The 18,508-nt window shown below is 45.5% G+C and overlaps 1 protein-coding gene across 3 annotated transcripts in view; it reads left to right on the forward strand.

Annotated features, from left to right (window-relative positions):
- CCDC141 (coiled-coil domain containing 141) overlaps positions 1-18,508 on the forward strand; it is an 808,330-nt gene that overhangs the window by 548,476 nt on the left and 241,346 nt on the right. For all 3 annotated transcript variants that reach the window (XM_078681492.1, XM_078681494.1, XM_078681493.1), the window contains exon 10: positions 9,341-9,472. In XM_078681492.1, coding sequence (XP_078537618.1) covers positions 9,341-9,472 — 132 coding nt within the window. The remainder of the gene's footprint in view (positions 1-9,340; positions 9,473-18,508) is intronic.

An 18,508-nucleotide genomic window follows, 5' to 3' on the forward strand; every position in this document is an offset into this window, starting at 1 on the left:
CTTATCCCGGATTGCGACCCTAGAGCAGAGAGCGGAAGATGCGGAAGGCCGCAACAGGAGGAACAACATCCGCGTGGTGGGCCTTCCGGAAAAGATCGAGGATGGCGACATGGTGGCATACTTGGAGGCCTGGCTCCGTGACACGGTGGCCCCGGAGGGGCTATCCTCCTTCTACACCTTGGAGCGTGCCCACAGAGTCCCGGCGCGGCCACCGCAGCACGGACGTGCCCCGAGACCAGTGGTGGCGCGGTTATTACACTTTCGGGACAGAGACTTCATCCTCAATGCCGCCAGGCATAATGGTCCATTCAAAGTGGCGAACAGTCAGGTGAACATCTTCCCGGATTACACCTACGAAACTCAACGCAGGCGGTTCTCCTTCCTGGCGGTCAAGCGCGAGCTCAGGAGCGAGGGCATCCAGTACTCGCTACTCTATCCTGCTAGGCTCCGCATCATTGTCGATGACAAGACTCAATTCTTCGACACCCCGGAGGATGTCTGTGCCTGGCTCGAGCTTTACAGAGCAGGGAAAGATGGCTTCGGCTCCTCATCCCAACAGGCGGAGGGGCCGGAACAGAGACGGCGATCCAGGAGGATTAGGAATCGCCGTGGCCGCTCAGGGGGGCCCTCAACTGCAGAGACGTCGACGGAGCGGAGGGGAGTGCTGGAGGTGTTATCTGAGTTGTCTGGCGCACGGGACGATGCCATTGAAGAGGAAGCAGACCCGGGTGACGAGGGGGCACCGTCGGACTCCGAGGACTCGGTGACCGATAGCGCCCATACACCGGTGATCACACCGAAGTCGGCGGAAGACCTTCTGGATGGACAGGGGTAACGGGGTGAGCTACCTCATTTTGGTAGGGGGCCCGGCAGGGGGGAGGCGGTTGCCGTCACTTGATGCTGACAACGAGGGCGGGGAGGGTGGGGTGCCCCTGTTTTTGCCCCGAGGGTCTTTGGTACTGTTTTGGGCTTGTTTTAGTCCTGGTAGCCTGAGCGTCGAGGGCCCACTGCCTCTGCCCGGCCCGCACCTGGCCCTTAAGGCCTTCCTACGGTGGCGACCGCAGGATTAGTAGGGGTTATTGGGTTGTTAGAGGGCAAGGTTTGGATGGGATCTGGATGGTGCTGTTTGGGTCCTGTTCTGGGGAGGGTGGGTGGGGGTTTGGTTCGTTCTTGGGTTGTTTGGCCTTGGTTGGGGAAAATGGCCGCCATCAGTGCTGGGATGTATGATGTACTTTTTTTGTGGGGACCCGGATGGGGAGACTGTGCGAGAACAATATGGGACAATGGCTGATGTTGCTAATTTGAAATGTGTTACTTGGAACGTGCGGGGGCTTCATACTATGTCCAGGCGCCACAAAGTCCACGCTTATTTAGTGCGTAGGGGAGTGCAAATGGCGCTGCTGCAGGAAACTCATCTGAACAAGGCGGAAGGGGCGGCGCTACAGCGTAGATGGAGGGGGCAGGTCTTCTACACATCGTACTCCGCGTATGCCAGGGGGGCGCTAATTTGGGTTAGAGCTGGGGTCCCCTTCCAGGTCACGAACACAGTGATAGATCCAAAGGGGCGTTACGTGGCCATTTCGGGCACTTTAGGAGGGAGGGACTTGAACGTTTGCTGTATGTACGCTCCTAATATAGACCAGACTGCCTTCCTTTCCAGGTTATCGGGCTCGTTGGCCCACTTCTTTTCCGGGCCCCTTTTGCTTGGAGGAGATTTCAACTCAGTAGTGGACGTAGACACTGACCGCTCACATCCACCCCTTCCCGATTCTCCGGTTCGTCGCACGGCTAAGGGTCGTAAGGATTGGCAGACCCACTGGGGTCTGACGGATATCTGGAGGGCGCACCACCCCACATCTAGGGACTATTCATACTTCTCGAGCCTACATGAGTTGCATGTCAGACTGGATGGATTTCTTGGCTCGCCCGAACTGGTTTCGGCAGCGGTCCGATCTGAGTACCTGTCCAGGACCATTTCAGACCATAACCCCCTCCTGCTGGACCTTCGCTGGCTCCCCGGGGCGCCGGCGGTGCCCACCTGGAAGTTACGACCCGAGATTCTTGAGGACAGTGTTTTCAGGGCGGACCTGGGGGATAAGGTATCGGAATATTTTGAGTCCAACAGCGGCACCGCGAGTACAAGAGCGTTAGAGTGGGACGCTTTTAAGGTAGTGGTGAGGGGTTACTGCATCTCTAAAAAGGTGGGCATGAGGCGAGTTATCCTAGCTGACTTAGACGCAGCGGACCGGAAGCTCCGCGAGCTGGAAGTTCGCCGCCCCGGGCGCCCGGAATTACAGGTACACACGGCGGGGGCGAGGGAGAAGGTGGCGGCGGAGGTCGAACGGCTTCGCTGTTTTGACTACAAGGCCTACACGGTCAGGTCCATCGCGGAGGGGGACAGATCGAGCGCGTTGTTGGCATGGCTGGCCAACCCTACGCGTCAGTCCTCCTTGACGACAAGTATGCGTAAGGCGGACGGAACCGAGGTATACACTCAACCGGAGATTCTCAGCTGCTTCCGGCATTATTACGAAAGTTTGTACCGCAGTCGCTCCGCCCGAGACCCTGACCGGCTCGATAATCATCTACGCCCACTGGAGCTCCAAACAGTGGAGCGCGAAGTGGCGAAAGCCCTGGGGTCCGACATAGAATTGGGGGAGATCCGCGGTGCCATTAAACGGATGGCGAGAAATAAGACCCCGGGCCTGGACGGCCTGCCCGTGGAGTTTTATGCAGCTTATGCTGACCTCCTAGCCCCTAGGTTATTGGTGGTCTACAGAGAGGCGAAGAGGCTGGGGCGGCTCCCGAGCTCGATGTGTGAGGCGTTGGTGGTTCCTCTCCTCAAACCGGGAAGGGACTCGTCAGACCCGGGGTCTTACCGTCCCTTATCGATGCTGACGGTGGACTATAAGATACTGAGCAGTATCTTGGCCTCGAGGCTGCTGGGACACATGAGTTCCCTGGTGCATGAGGACCAAGCAGGTTTTATCCCAAGGCGTAACACGACTATGAACATTCGCAGGTTGTTCCGTTTGCTAGGGGAACCGTTTGTGGATGCCCCGTCCCCGGTTGTCTTATCGGTGGACCTAGAGAAGGCTTTTGATAGCCTGGAGTGGGACTACCTTTGCACGGTGCTGCGGAGATTCGGCCTCGGTGAGGGCTTCATCAGATGGACCGCGGTTCTCTATGCCTCTGCATCGGCCAGGGTCCGGGCGGGACCACTGATTTCCTCGCAATATCCGGTAGAACGAGGCACGAGGCAGGGGTGTTCGTTGTCCCCACTTCTCTTTGCACTGGCGGTGGAACCACTCGCGCTGCATCTTCGATCGGGAGCCCACTATATGGGCCTGTGGTCGCCTTCGGGCCCGCACTACGTTTCGCTGTATGCAGACGATCTGTTGCTCTTCCTAGAGGACCCCCTCGACGCTTTACATGGAGCGGCGACGGCGCTCACGGAGTTTGGGGAGGTTTCGGGCCTTCGGGTGAATTGGTCCAAGACCTGTCTTTTCCCGGTTCGTAAGGGTGCCCCCGCCCCTACTCCAAGTAGGGAGATTAGATGGGAGCCCGACTGCTTTAAGTACCTGGGGGTATTCGTCTATCACGACCCATCCGACCTCCTGGATGGGAACATTGCCCGCAGCACTCGAGCACTTCGAGGCTGCATGGACTTCTGGGCCACGCTGCCGCTCTCGGTGGCGGGACGGATCGCTCTGCTTAGAATGGTAGCGCTTCCCAGGCTCTTATATTATTTCCGGACACTACCGATCTGGGTCCCACCGGCCACGTTTCGACTATTACGATCTATGGTGGTCGGATTCCTCTGGGGCTCGGGCCGCCGTCGGGTGGCCCTCAAGACCCTGATGAGGCCGAAAGATGAGGGGGGGCTTGCGGTGCCGGACTTCGAAAAGTATTATCTGGCGGCGCAGCTCCAGACCTTCACCCAGGCGATCGCCCGGGAATTCCGAGGCCCGGAAGACAGAAGGGGGACGGGCATGGCCAGGCATGGTCTCTCCTTCATAGCGCTGCGACAACGTTTGGCCCTGCGGGATTTGTCGTTGGAGGAGCGGACCGTCCGCCTTTGTTGGAATCGGGCTCACGCCCGAGGCCATCTGAGAACACCATATGCGCCCGAAATACCTTTGGGGATGCTGACGGCCCTCCCCCATGGAGGCGATTGGTCACGATTGGCGGCCTGGGAGGACGCTGGCTTACAGCTGGTTGGGGATCTGTATGAGGACGGGGCGCTCTTGCACTTCCAGGATCTTATCGACCGCTTCGAGATCCCCCGTGGTGACTTTCTGTTGCACTCGGCCATTGTTCGAGCGATCCAGGCGCACTGGAAGAGCGGGCAGGAGGAACCCGCCTTATCTCCGGTGTGCCAATACGTGATGATGTCTGCGGGCACGGTGAAGGCGGTCACTTGCCTTTACGGCAGATTGATCAACGAGGGGTTGGCTCCTCTCACTACTTTGAGAAACCGCTGGGAGGAGGACATTGGCAGGGAGATCCCGGAGACGACCTGGTCCCAGTTGGTGCGGCGAGCCTGGAGGGGCACACGCCACGCCCGTTTTCAGCTGGTCCACTATTACGTTCTCCATAGAGCATATCTGACCCCAGTGAAAATTAAGCGATATTTTGCCACGAATTCGGCGGATTGCCCTAGGTGCCCGGCTCAGGAGGCGGACCTCCTCCACATGTTATGGGCCTGCCCGGGATTATCATCCTACTGGGTGGAAGTGGGGAAGACCCTGGAGGAGGTGACGGGGAGATCCTTATCATTTGATGCGGCGGTGGGACTCCTACACTGGTTCCCTCATACCCCTAAGAATAAAATCTCCAGCAAATTTATCGACCTAGGGCTCCTTCTTGCTAAGCGAGAGGTGACCAGGAACTGGAAGGCACGAGTTGGTCCGACAGGAAGTCGATGGCACAGCGAGCTCTTGAAGTGGGCGGCGGGGGAGAGCACCCTGAGATACCAACTGGCTAGGAGGCAGCGTAATGAGAAGGCGCAGGAGGCAGCGTTGGAGTGGGAAATGTTAGTGCAGGCCCTCAGGGATTATTGCGCCCCCAGCGACTCTGAAGGTGAAGAAGCGACTCGCCCCGAGTCCCATTAAAACATTTGCACTATTAGTCCTGTTGCTTTCCCCGTGGGTCCCATAGTAGATCCTGTTGCGGTTGTTCTCAGGCGCTGATGGCGGGGTTGGGTGGGATTTACTTTGGTTAGTAGTATTTTGAGGGTGGGGGTTTTTCTTTTGGGTTTATAGGCTTGTTTGGAAAAGCAGATGACGGACAGTGGATCATCCGGACCAGCTCTGACATCCTTCTGAGCCCCCATTGAATTTCGCCGCCCGACCCCAGGGTTGTGGGCCGGAAGGCTATGTACGGAACTTACGGTGCGGGGACAGAGGGTTGTATTTCGCTGATATTGCTTGTGTTATTATGCTGGTCGATTTTGTAACGATTTACTAATTCCTGCAATAAAAATATATTTAAAAAAAAAAATAAATAAAAAAAAATTAGAGAAAATGGGATCTAGAAAATGCCCGGCTCTGTGCGTTGGTCCTGCATTGACCAGCATAAGGTTTTGTGAAGCCATATCCAAAATGAGTCTAGTACTATTTTTACAAGTATCATCTTCTAAATGGAGATTTAAGTCTCCAAGAACGGTGAAATTTGCCTTATTAGTTATCTGGAATGAGATTTCTTCCATTAAGACAGGAATCCAATTAGCCGTCTGGTCTGGGGGTCGATACATAAGTATTCCTGAGATACTAAAATTTGGAGAGAGAGTAAGTTTAACCACTTGGATGCTAAGCTCCCTGATGTTCTTCCATGTAATTTCCATTGAAGTCAATGGAAACTCCATGACGAGCTGAGCTCGTCATGAGCGTCGAAGGGGTTAAAAAGAGCCGCTTCACATGCTGTAAACGGGATTTGGTCTAGAGTACAAATATATATATATTTTTTAATTATCGCAATTCCCCCCCCCTATCTTTTTGGCTCTGTCCACTCTTATAATAGCGTAGTTGGGCGGTAGGGCTACTGCTATATCTGGTCCAGAGCTCTCTTGGAGCCAAGTTTCCGTGAGAAAGACCGCATCAGGCTGGTCACTAAGCAGAAGATCAAACATATTTGTTTTATGTTTAGGGAGTGAGCGGCAGTTGATACTTATCATCTTGTATGTAGTCGGTGTGTTACATTTGTTCATGTGAGATATATTCACACTTTCTTTTAAATATAAACAGAAACTACAATGATTGCAAAGGAAAGGATCCAAGATGTTATGGACTCTAGCACAAGCGGACATAAGAGGTTTCCGAATGGCTTTTAGTGAATTAGCGTCATAGATATAGGTCGCAATCTTTCTTTCCCGTATTGGTGGCGACGAGGTTAATGGTAGCTCCGGTGGTTTATTACCAAGGGTCCTGGCCCTAGGCCCGGGCCAGGCGCGGACGGGCGCAGACGGGCTTGCCTTTGGCGCGCCCGCTGCGCGCATCCGCTGCGCGAAAGCTCGGAGGTATCCATTTTATTTCTGCCTATGCCACAACAACTAGCCCGCTGCCAAGCTCCAATTCCCTCCCAAGATGGCGGCGGTAATTGGCGGCAGTTCCCGGTGTTGAGTACAGCGTCCCCTGGACAGAACCTAATTCGTCTGCACCGGGTAAGCTGGGGCAACAACAATGTTATCCAAATCGATTTATTTAAACGTTTCTAAAAATTCGCTCATGTGCAAACGAGTAGCAGCAGGATTAGCAGCAGGAAAATTAGTAATGAGGAAACAATTTTAAAAAGCTCCCGGCTTCCGCCCCAGGAGTTGCTTACTGGATGACAGCTAGGGATTTGTGTGCTGGCGCAGGGCTTCTTTTATTTCTACCTATGCCACAACAACTAGCCAGCTGCCAAGCTCCAATTCCTTCCCAAGATGGCGGGGGTAATTGGCGGCAGTTCCCGGTGTTGAGTACAGCGTCCCCTGGACAGAACCTAATTCGTCTGAACCGGGTAAGCTGGGACAACAACAATGTTATCCAAATCGATTTATTTAAAAGTTTTTAAAAATTCGCTCATGTGCAAAGGAGTAGTAGCAGGATTAGCAGCAGGAAAATTAGTAATGAGGAAACAATTTTAAAAAGCTCCCGGCTTCCGCCTCAGGAGTTGCTTACTGGATGACAGCGAGGGATTTGGGTGCTGGCGCAGGGCTTCTTTTATTTCTACCTATGCCACAACAACTAGCCCGCTGCCAAGCTCCAATTCCCTCCCAAGATGGCGGCGGTAATTGGCGGCATTTCCCGGTGTTGAGTACAGCGTCCCCTGGACAGAACCTAATTCGTCTGAACCGGGTAAGCTGGGGCAACAACAATGTTATCCAAATCGATTTATTTAAAAGTTTCTAAAAATTCGCTCATGTGCAAAGGAGTAGCAGCAGGATTAGCAGCCGGAAAATTAGTAACGAGGAAACAATTTTAAAAAGCTCCCGGCTTCCGCCTCAGGAGTTGCTTACTGGATGACAGCTAGCAAGCTAGCTAGCTAGCTAACAACTAATTATATTTTTTTTGTTGAAATCCATAGATATAGAGTAGTATACATCATAGTTTTCTGCTATAGTGTTAATAAATGAGAGAAAGTGTCCTTTTTGGCATGATAACCTTTTTTTCTTTTTTGGACTAGTGTCTCTGTTTTTTGTTTATTCTGTGAAGTGGGACACTGTTAACCAGGCTTCATTGCATGTGCTCTCTTCCCTAAAATGAGGTAAAATGAGCTAACTTCTAATCTCATATTTAACTTTCTACAAGGCCTTCGTATGTGCTGCAGAAATACACCCATGAGATAGGGAAAGTAAAATATCATCTGTTTACCTCAGCACTAAGTATGCCATCCAGTAATGTGACAGAGAAAAGATGGCTTCACGTCTACCAGTGTAGCCTGACTGCTGCAGTTTAAACCTGAAATTTAGCCTGCCAAAATAACCCTTTTTGATAGGGAAAAACCTCCATCGTAAATATTTATAAGTAACCTCTATGTAGGCCTTGTGGCCCTCAAGGTAGAATGCATGGTAATTGAATCTTACATGGAAAATGTAATCTTATGATGTCCGTACAATAACAAAGCCCTCAAAGCTATTTTCCACTGTTGAATGCTCGGACTGTCTTCAAAGGAAAACTAGAGTGCAGAGTAAAATCTCAATTCTGCTATCTACGGTTTGGGACCAGATCGAAAAACAAAAATCATTACTACTTTTAATATTTATTAAATGCCCAATTCGCTGTTGAAGTTGGATGTTTGTGTAGGAAAAGTTCTTTTTAGAAAGTTGTTTTCATCCCGAATTTCGTGGGGCTCTCTAGTAGCTGCTCAGCAAGTGCATGACCTTAATTAAGTGTGAAAACTGCTCCCAAAGAGGAACAATGGCCTGGATGTTGGGAGGTGTTTTTCCTCCCCTGGCAGTAAGATCAGTTAGGGTGGACGGACCCAGCAACTTCATTAACCTGTAAAGGGGCCTGCCCTTACACAAGTAAATGTTAATTGAAACATGGAGAAAACAATCCTTTGTTCCCACAGCCAGGTTGGCACTGAACCCAGTGAGTACAGAGTTACCCCGTGAACCATGATCGAGTGACCACAGAGCAAGAGACTGCTCATTTACCTGGCCACATCTTAGGGTGGACACACAGGCTCTGCACAAGGGAGAAAGGGTTCCCCACTTTGGATTTTGGGAGTAAGGTGCACTGTGGGATTGTTTACAGTGGGCCATACGAGAACTGCTGCAAAGGTGGGCAGAGTTGCACCTAGGATCTTGTGCCCCAATGGTTAGGGAGGAGTTAGGAGTCACCCCCACACACTAGCTTGTGCCAACCATAAAAGTGGCACCCCAAGACCTATGAGGAGAGCTGAAGTGCTAGATCAGCGCCCACTTATACACCTAAAAGAAGGGGACTCCAAGGGTCAGTTGGCTGACTTCCTGCAAGGTTATATAGACACAACAAGCTTCAAAAGACTATTTCCCTGCTACAATAAAATTTCTTGAACATTAATACAATTCCCACCTCACCTCTAAACTTAGTACTTGGAGAAAATTATCCCTATTGTAAGATTTTACACGGTTCTAAATTCGACTCTTCAATTCTTCTGGCATAAATGTCACAGATCCTGGATTTACAAATTAGAATATGCTATTTTCTCTTATATCTGGCTTTTGTGTTTGTAAGGTTTGCTTGAGTGTGCAAAACATTTAGAAATCATGGGTGTCTATAGTTTCCCTTAATTTAACATGTTTGCTAAATTTACTTTACTAGCATTTATTGAATCCAAATAATGTATTTCTTTTGTTATGAATAATTTACCAAAGGTATCAATATCGGTGGGGAAAATCAGTTCAGAACTTGCCCACAATGTGGAGGATCAGACAGATGCCGGTTCCAGTCTGAAAGACACAGAGAAGCTACTGCACAAGTACATGGAGTTGGCCAGGCAAGCTATGGTAAAACTATCTATTTAATGTGTAAATACTGTGTAATCTGACTAATAGTCCTTGTAGATGTTCGAGACCTGAAGCAGTGACAACTAAAAGTCAGTACATATCATTCATCGCCAGTGTAGGAACAAGGACATTTTGCATTTGCCTCGCTGTGCCAGAACTAACATCACAAATGTGAGGAAAAGTTAGGGAATCTTAGAATTGGCACTCAGGTCATAGAACCATTGATCAGGCTATCATCTTCCTAAAATAAATGGTGGCCTTTGTGAAGTCTTGAAGTTTGTTTTACCTCTCACAAAACTGAATATTATGTGTGCCAAGTGGCTCTTTGTTGTTTTTGAATATATTGTTTTCCAAAATATAAATATATGTCTCACAATTGCAATATTCTCTAGGAAACAGATAAATCGTGAAGCTGCCTAAATTGATGTGCTAGAAACTAATCTCTGTAAAGTTTGTGTTCCCTCAACCACCTTGGAGACTGTATTAAACAAGGTTATGCTTTGTTCTTATTTAAATTGGTGGGGTTGAAAATGTATGTGTTTCAAGTTATTGTTCATTCAATTCATATGCTTTTGTTTCAATAAATTCCATTAGTGTTTCACGAGTAAATCTTTTTCAGTTTTGTGTTTTCACATAACATATGTCATATTCTTAGCTAAATCACTAACCCTATTTTGTATTAAAACTGGTGATTAGGAATGTTTTAAATAAATTGGTCATGAGTTAGAAAACAAATTGTCCTGCTTGTGATCTCCTTTCAACCTAACTTACCAGTCTCTTTCAGTTTTCAGTCTTTCTTTCGCTGTCTTTGTCTCAAAAATGGCTACATCTTGTTTTTAAAGAAAGTAGTTCTCCTCAATAAAAGTTGTGTAAGTGTATTTAAGGCAATGCTGATAGGAAGCAGGCTTTGTTGCATCCATTTTCCAAAGGGTTTAAAACTGTTTTGGAATTTTGGCCTAAGTGATGGTTTGTCAAACCATATCATATAAGTAATTTTAATGTATTTGAAAATACGTTAGTGTTATTAACAGTGATTACGATGACATTTCTATTTAAGTTATTGATGATATCTGTCTTACTGTTCTTATCATTATGAGATTGTGATTGCAATCTGAACACTGGATCAGAGTTAACCCTTAAATCCTCCTCACTGATCTTGGCATCACTTGTAAAGAACAACTCACTTAATATGCCCCTTGCCAACCTTTCTAAATCCATTTATTTAATTTACTTAATTGAGAATATAAAGTGCACTGTGTCACCTTCAGTCTACTTTATATTATTGGAATCTACAGTAGAAGTTATGGGGCTACATTTATGGGTATATGCTATTCAAAGATATATGAAAGAATACCCATCCGTAATATCTCGGTTCTACACTTTTAAATTAAGCTTAAATATTCAAGGGTTAGACTTCACACATTCTACTGAAATGCATATGATAATGTTTTCCCACAGTCTTGGGCGTTCCTAAAACAGGGACACACATTTTATAAGGACCAGCTCCATGGTTTTGCCAGTTCAACAATGTTAATTGAGAAGATGTGCCTGTCTGTTTAGAACTTCATAACATGCATTTTCATCATATACCTAGGGCCTTTACTTCCATCGATCTTATGTATAATAAAGAGTTACTTACTTGGAATCATCACCAGGGTCTTGACACTTTGTCCTCTTAGTCCATTTGAAGTAGTGGACATGTTCTCAATGATCAGACTCCCAGAGATGGGCAGTACTTTCATGATTATCATCGGAAAAGTGCCACAATCAAGTCTAAGAAATGTGTGCCACAAGTGCAGATGCCAAAAAAGTGTGGAGGCCAGAATGATCTTAAAGGTAATAGGGAAATAAATGACTGCCCTAAAAACAAAACAGCAAGTATCCCCTAATTTCCCTGAAGACGTAATGCACAATAATCTGTAAACTTACAGTAGGGCTCACCTTGATTCACATGAACCTGGCAACTACGCTTCATGAGACTGGGACACAATGAAACTGAACATCTTAGTTCGAGAAACTTGAAATCCTCTAACAATACATATTCCACCTCAAATGAATTGGTTAAGCAACACTTTAAACCAAAAATAGACATTAATGAAGCACAAACATTGACATCATAATTGCACAAAAGTGGACATTAGTGCAGGATGGACATTACAGTCTGATAAAACCGGACATTTTGACTATGGTGAAAGGGACATAGAGAATTCCCCAATATTCACCATGCCCAAAATAGGTTACGTTTTCTATTCTTCCCCAACTGACCTTTTTGATCAAGAATAATAATGGCAGCTTCCCAAGTATAAACATTTTGCCCATAAACTTCCCAGTCTACATAAAACAGATGTCTACTACTGTATGTGAATAAGAATACTCAAATACATCAAATTCTTGATCACGCTGCAGTTTGATTGATGTTAGCATACGTTTTTTAAGTGTTACTTCGTAGAAGGATAAACTCTCTCTGTTTACAAGGCTTATAAAATTAAACAAATCTTCAAATGATGAACCAAAATAGCCTACAGGATTCACCTTACTCTACACTGGATTCAAACCAACAAAATGTAGTTTAAGTGTCAAAGAAACAACTGTTCATCCCACATAGGCATACTAGATCACCAGGAGAAATATTGATGTAGGTGGTCTATTTTTCCATATCTTTGATAGCCTGAAGTACAATAGAATACAAAGGTGTAGGCAGAACCACATTTGTACTGATTTGCATAGAGATAATCGGGATCATAAGCAATAGCGGCATTTTAACTGGCAACATCCAGGTATGATAGTCCAAGGGGGCACAGAACAGAAACTTCTTATATGCCATGTAATATTATCAATAAAATCATAAAATAGTAGGAATTTAATTTAATGTTTTTCATGTGTAGAACAGTGTATTCCAAAGATGGCACTCAGAACTCAGTCAACTACTGATTGTTTGAATCATGTATTTCAATAGCAGGAATTGTCTTCTGCTGCAGTAACATATTGTGGCTCTCACTGCCATTTTAATTGTTTGTAAAACTATTTGTGCCCATTTAAATGAGGATCAAAACTTCCAAACTAGTTGTCATCATTAAAGTAATGGGCAAGCATAATAAAAGCATCAGTGTATTTAGCACGGTCATTGGAATAATGAATAATGCCTAGAGGTAGCACATTAATAACACGCCCCTCATTCAGAAGAGGTTATGCTCCATTCTTTTAGCAATACCAACCATTAAATGTATTCATTTGCCAATGTGTTTAAATGAATGTAGTATAAAGTGCTTTCTTGTGTGTGCTAAATCCCAATAAAGTGACAACTGAAATATTTAAAAGTGTGTAGATTAAAATGTCACTCCTCTCTTCGCTCACCTCCTGGTTAGTCTAATTGGCAAATAGTTCTCTGCACTAGACCAACCACCTTTCTCTAAGCATTTTAAAATAAGTGTTTTAGTGCAGTATAAACTGCTTGTTAGTGCTTTTGCCCACTAAACTGACAAATACATTATTTAGAAGTCTGTAGATTCATATGTGAGTCTGCTCTCTGCTTAGTGCCTGGTTCCTCAAAGTCCATACAACAATGCAATCCTAAAATCCACATCTTCCACTGAAAAGCAACGTAGAAAAATACAAGATATAAGGGTAGCAGTGGAGCACTGGAACCCTAAGATATGAGGTCATGATTATCACCACACACTCTAAATCGCGGGTCGCATGACTCGCGGGTGTGGGTGGGCAGTCTACATAAAGAAAATACAGAGTGTGCATGAATGGTTTGGGGCTGACCAGTCAGGGCCCACAGCATTGGGAAAGCCATTCCTCCTCGACCCGCCCGAGCAACCCGCCGCCAACCAGGCATACCAATCTGCATTCGCACAGCGCGAGAAGCAGAAATATAAAATGGTATTTAAAAGGGGCGGCTCCTCTATTTCTCTGCCCTAATAGAGGAGCTGCCCCTGTACACTTTTTTAGAATACTCAGAAACATCTGTTCTGCAAAGCAAACTTTCTCTGTAAGCAATGGTGGCATTGCTACAATGTTTATAGGATTGCTGTCTCATGTATCCTTTCAACCTATCTCCATTTCTTTCCATCGTTGCCTCCTTCGTCACTTACCTTATCTTTGTTGGTCCTTGGAACATTCTATAATTACTACCATTTCTCGAGCAGAGGCCCAGTTGGATTTACGGATATAAAACTCTGTCCTTTTGCGAGCAACTTCAGTGAAAAGAGCAGAGGTCACAATCATCTCCTGCTGCTGCACTTTTAGACTGCCAGGGTGATACTGAGGCAGACTTCCAATTTTGTGTGGGCCATGTCCGCAAATTCCAGTGCTGATTTTGACTTGTAGAACCATAATGAACCCGTGGTCTTAACTGACTGATTACGTACTTTGTTGTTTTTGAGGTTATTTAGGGTTTGGCAGATCTGCGCTATTCACCAAAAACTGAGGGATGTCCTGTCCAGTGTAGATTGTATGCATTTGTACATGTTTTACCTGAGGGGAACATGACATTGCCGGTTTTTACACATGTATATACGGTGGACTTTATATCTGCCAATACTTGACAGATCTCCCCTACCCACCAAACTCTAAATGACCCCATAAGATTTTGTGGATCATCTGTGCTCTTTTTTGTCAGCTGTGTAAAGAGTCTGAAGTTAGCCAGAAGCAATAATTGTCATTCTATTACAACAGGAACAGACTTGCAAGTTATATTTATGCTAAAGTGTGCGCTAATGTTTGAAGACAAAATATCAATTTTCAGAGCACGTAGAGGTAGAAACGCTAAAAGTAATATGGTTGACATATTTTCCAAGCATAAGGACTCTGACATCCTGAAACGTCAGGACTAAACCAATAAATAAACATATAATAAAGTGTGGGGCCCATTCTGTGTTTACAAGTTAGTATTTATTTTTACTGTTAGATGCATTGTAAGAGTCTTTACGATTGTTTGCTTATAATTGTATCAAAGATTTTGCTAGCCTGTGCTTCCTTCTTCCCTGTGTGCACACAGGCATTTTACCCTTCAGGCGTTCGCTAACATTTTCCCTAGATCCTCTATCCAGTTTGGCTCTCATTGGCAGGTGTGGTAGTGACTAAACTACTTCCTTGGAATCCATGCTATATCTATATCAACTGTGAACCCTGACCTGATGAGAAGTCGTTCAGTTACCCCATCCACTACTCTCTTGTTTCTTGAGGGAGTGCCAATCATTTACAGGCCTCAAGAAGAATTTCACTCTTCTTAGAGCTCATCAGAGAAATATAGCTTGTCCAGACAGAAGGAAGTAACAAGTATAAGTCTAAATAAACAATACCTTTGAAGGTTTAGAGTGCTGCATAAATTATGCAAGAAAGGAAGCAGGGAACCCTGGGTATTTTTCAAGTTTTAGGTAGAGAGCAGTTCCTTTATATGGAATGCTTTACAACACCATCACACTCCAAGTTTGTTCACCTCAAATTTCTGTTTTTCTAGCAGAACTTTTAAGCGTAGGATTCTCACAGTGGTATCCAGCCGAGCTAGAAAAGTGACAAAGCCTTTTGACATTTTCACCACAAAGCCCAATGCTTAAAACCGCTATTTCGACCTAGGAAAAACCTTTCGCCAGGCCTTGACCTTACCTTATAATAATTATATGCCACTTGTAAGGTACGCCCTAACAGCTCATAGTGCAGGGTGCAAGGTATTTAAAAATTTGTTTATGTGTACTTATGTTATGTCCTAGCAGTGAAAACTCCCAAAGTCGTCTTTCTCTGTAGTAAGGCTAGCTCTCACATAAAACTTATAAGTGATAACTTCAGTTTGGGAGCAGATAGAGAAGTACTTCTTCCATTCATTTTTGTAATTTAAAATTCTCTATAATGGTATAGTCCGATTTTAAGTTACTCTTCTGAAAATGCCACTTTAGAAAGTTGCAATTTTGCTGCCTAAACTAAATGTGCCTAGGGTCACAAGGTTGTTGTTGAAGGTTCTCAGGTGATGTGTATTCCTCTCAGACAAGGGCCAAAAGGGCCCTGGGTGTGTGGAAAGGGTGTTCCTCTCCTGAGCTGGATGACATGTGGGTTTGTACTCAGCCATTTTCGAGCTCCAAAGTGTAGCGTGAGGGCTGTACCCAGTCCTTTCCTGACTTACGAAGATTCCTGACCTGTCATTAGCAAATGCAGCTGACACTTAATCCAGCCTTCCCTTTGACGCCCTAGGCAGATTGGAGTCAAACCCAGCGAATATGAAAGGACAGACCAAAACCAGTTTAGGGTTGGACGAAGGGGGTGCCCCCCCATACAGGCTGGCACGGGGTTTAAAAGTGGCACCCGCAGAACCTCTAGTCAGAATACTCCTAGACCTGTGGGTACTCAGATGAAGTTCTGCTTTGCTGTCTGAAGCTTGAATGAATAGACTTGCTTACTTTGAACCCAGGACCCCAGCAGTCACTCCAAGGGTGAGTTGGCTGACCTCCTGTTTGAGCTACAGGGACACAACAAGTTTCCAGAGGCCCTTCTCTGCAACTGGTCAGCTGACCAGAAGCAACTGGACCTGCTTAAAACCTGCTTCTGGCCTCTGCTGGTGTGAGCACTAACCCCTAAGAGGTACCTCTGTAGGTCCTGGACCATATGCTGATGCTAGAGTGTACTCCTCCAATCCTAAAACTGCAAGACCTGGACTCCAGCTGAAAAACAAGAGGTTCAGGGTTTTTCGATTTAAAAAGAACTGTCCCCGGTCTCCTCGCGCATACGAGCAGACTTCACCAAGGCCAGCGTGGGACCTGCATCTGACTGCCCACAAGACCTTCCTCGATACAGATACCAGACTTCCCTTCTGAGAATTCTTTTTCAACTGCCCGGCGTTCCCTACTAATACAAAGTTCCAATCATCGACCAGCTTTTCATGACGACTGCACTGTCAACTTGTGGTTCAGAATGAGGCCTGGTACTTCAGCAACCTGCCATTGCGGAGCCCCTCTCCGGATCCAGTCTGACTGCCGACAACCTAGTTGGCGGGTGCTTCTTCTGTGTATCCGACCCACATTCCATTGCAGTCAGCCTGAACTTTTTAGTTCGACCTGGTCCATTGCGACTAGATAACTGCGATTGGCACTTTGTGCTTCATGTCTCGGGTTCTACTTAATTGATTTTTGTCGTTTTGGTGTCATTTATACATTAAAATGTACTCTATTTTTTTAACTAGGCTTGGGATTTTTTTCTTGTCTTTTGTTTTCTCTTTATTACTGTTTGAGTGCTTCATAAATACTTTACACATGATCTCCATGTTAAGTTTGACTGCTTTTGTGCCATGGTATCAGAAGGGGAAGGGTTTTTATTGGGTGTATGGTATATTTACGATGCTAATTTCAGTGCAAGAAACAGTATGGTAAGTGCTTGTTTACTATTTTAACTCCAGAGAATATAGTTGGTGGGTGTTCACATGAACTATTCCGACTCCAGTGCTGTGAACAATGGGAAAATTGCATGCAAATGTGGGAGTTCGTATTTACTATTCTAACTCCAGTCCTACAAACATTGGAGACAGTTCATTTATTTGATAAGTCATACTTACTATTCAAATTCAGTCTAACCAACATTGTAGAAGATCAAAGCGCTCTCTTTTCATGCTGCTAAAGCATGGAATGAGCTCCCACACAAATTGCGTCTAATCTCCCTTGAAACTACATTCCGCAGAAAACTTGAAACTTGGCTCTTCTCTGCAGGGCAGTACAGTCTTCTTTTTGGGCACGTATCATGGGCTCCTTCCGTTAGTGCCAGGACACTCCTCAGAGTAGCTGCGTACTATAGAAATTGTCTAATTCATTCATTCATATTGGTGGAGGGCATATTTAGCATTCTAATTCCAGTTCGGCACACATTGGACTAAGCGCATATAACTCAGGGGGAAGGGGGGGGCGGTATTTTTCTAACTCCAATCCTAGAGACATTGGATTAAGTGCATATATTTGGGGGGGGGAGGATTTTCCTATTGTTACTCAAGTCCCATCAACACTGGGCTAAGTGCTTATATTGGAGGGAGTGCATATTTACTATTCTAACTCCAAGTCTGCAAACATTGGAGTAAGTGCTTTTATTTGCGGGTGCCAAAATTACTATTCTAACTCCAAGTCTGCAAACATTGGGGTCAGTGCTTTTATTTGCGGGTGCCAAATTTACTATTCTAACTTCCCTTATAAGCACTGGGGTAAGTGGATATATTTGAGTGATTCAGAATTGCTATTCTAAAATAAATGTGATTAATATTGATAAAAGAATGTGTGTATGGTGGATAATCACATTTACTATGTAACTCAAATCATATTGAAGAAAGTGCATTTAATAGCTTGGGGCAGATTTACCAACAGTGGGCACATTTGCTTAGTTCAGACCTCCAAACAAATGGGGGGGGGGATTAATAAATGTAACATATTTTCTGGGTATTACAAAATATTAGGGTCTCATAATTACTATAAAGACTAAGGGCCAGATGTATCAAGATACCCTTTTGCGATTCTCAAATAGCGATATTTTTAGAATCGCTATTTGAGAATTGCAAAATGGTATGCATGTAGAAATTCGCTATTTTTTAACGATTTCTTAAAATTCCTTAATAAATTGCTAATCGCTATTAAGGAATAATTTCCCATTCATTTCTATGGGTCAGGAGGCCCATAGGAATGAATGTGAAATTATCCCCAATTTGCGATTCGCAATTTGCTAATCGCAAATTGAGAATAATTTCAAGGGTGTCTTAAGGACACCCTGCTGCACCCCCTGAAATTGACATGTGTGCGCATATGGCACACATACATGCCCTAAGGGCATGTATGAGCGTCACATGACACCTTTACAAATTGCAAAAAGTGCATTTGTAAAAGAATTCGCAAATTACCACCAACTACAAGTTGGGGGTAATTTGCGATTTCTTAGCCTAAATTCGCAATACTTAAATGCTTCATACATAGCATTTAAGGAATCGCAATTTGCGATTCCTTAAATGCTTACGCAATATTAATATTGCGAGGCTTTTTTCTTGATACATTCCCTTTTCCTATTTTTTTGTCG

This window comes from Lissotriton helveticus, chromosome 3_1 (assembly GCF_964261635.1).
Source record: "Lissotriton helveticus chromosome 3_1, aLisHel1.1, whole genome shotgun sequence".
NCBI classification, from domain to species: domain Eukaryota; kingdom Metazoa; phylum Chordata; class Amphibia; order Caudata; family Salamandridae; genus Lissotriton; species Lissotriton helveticus.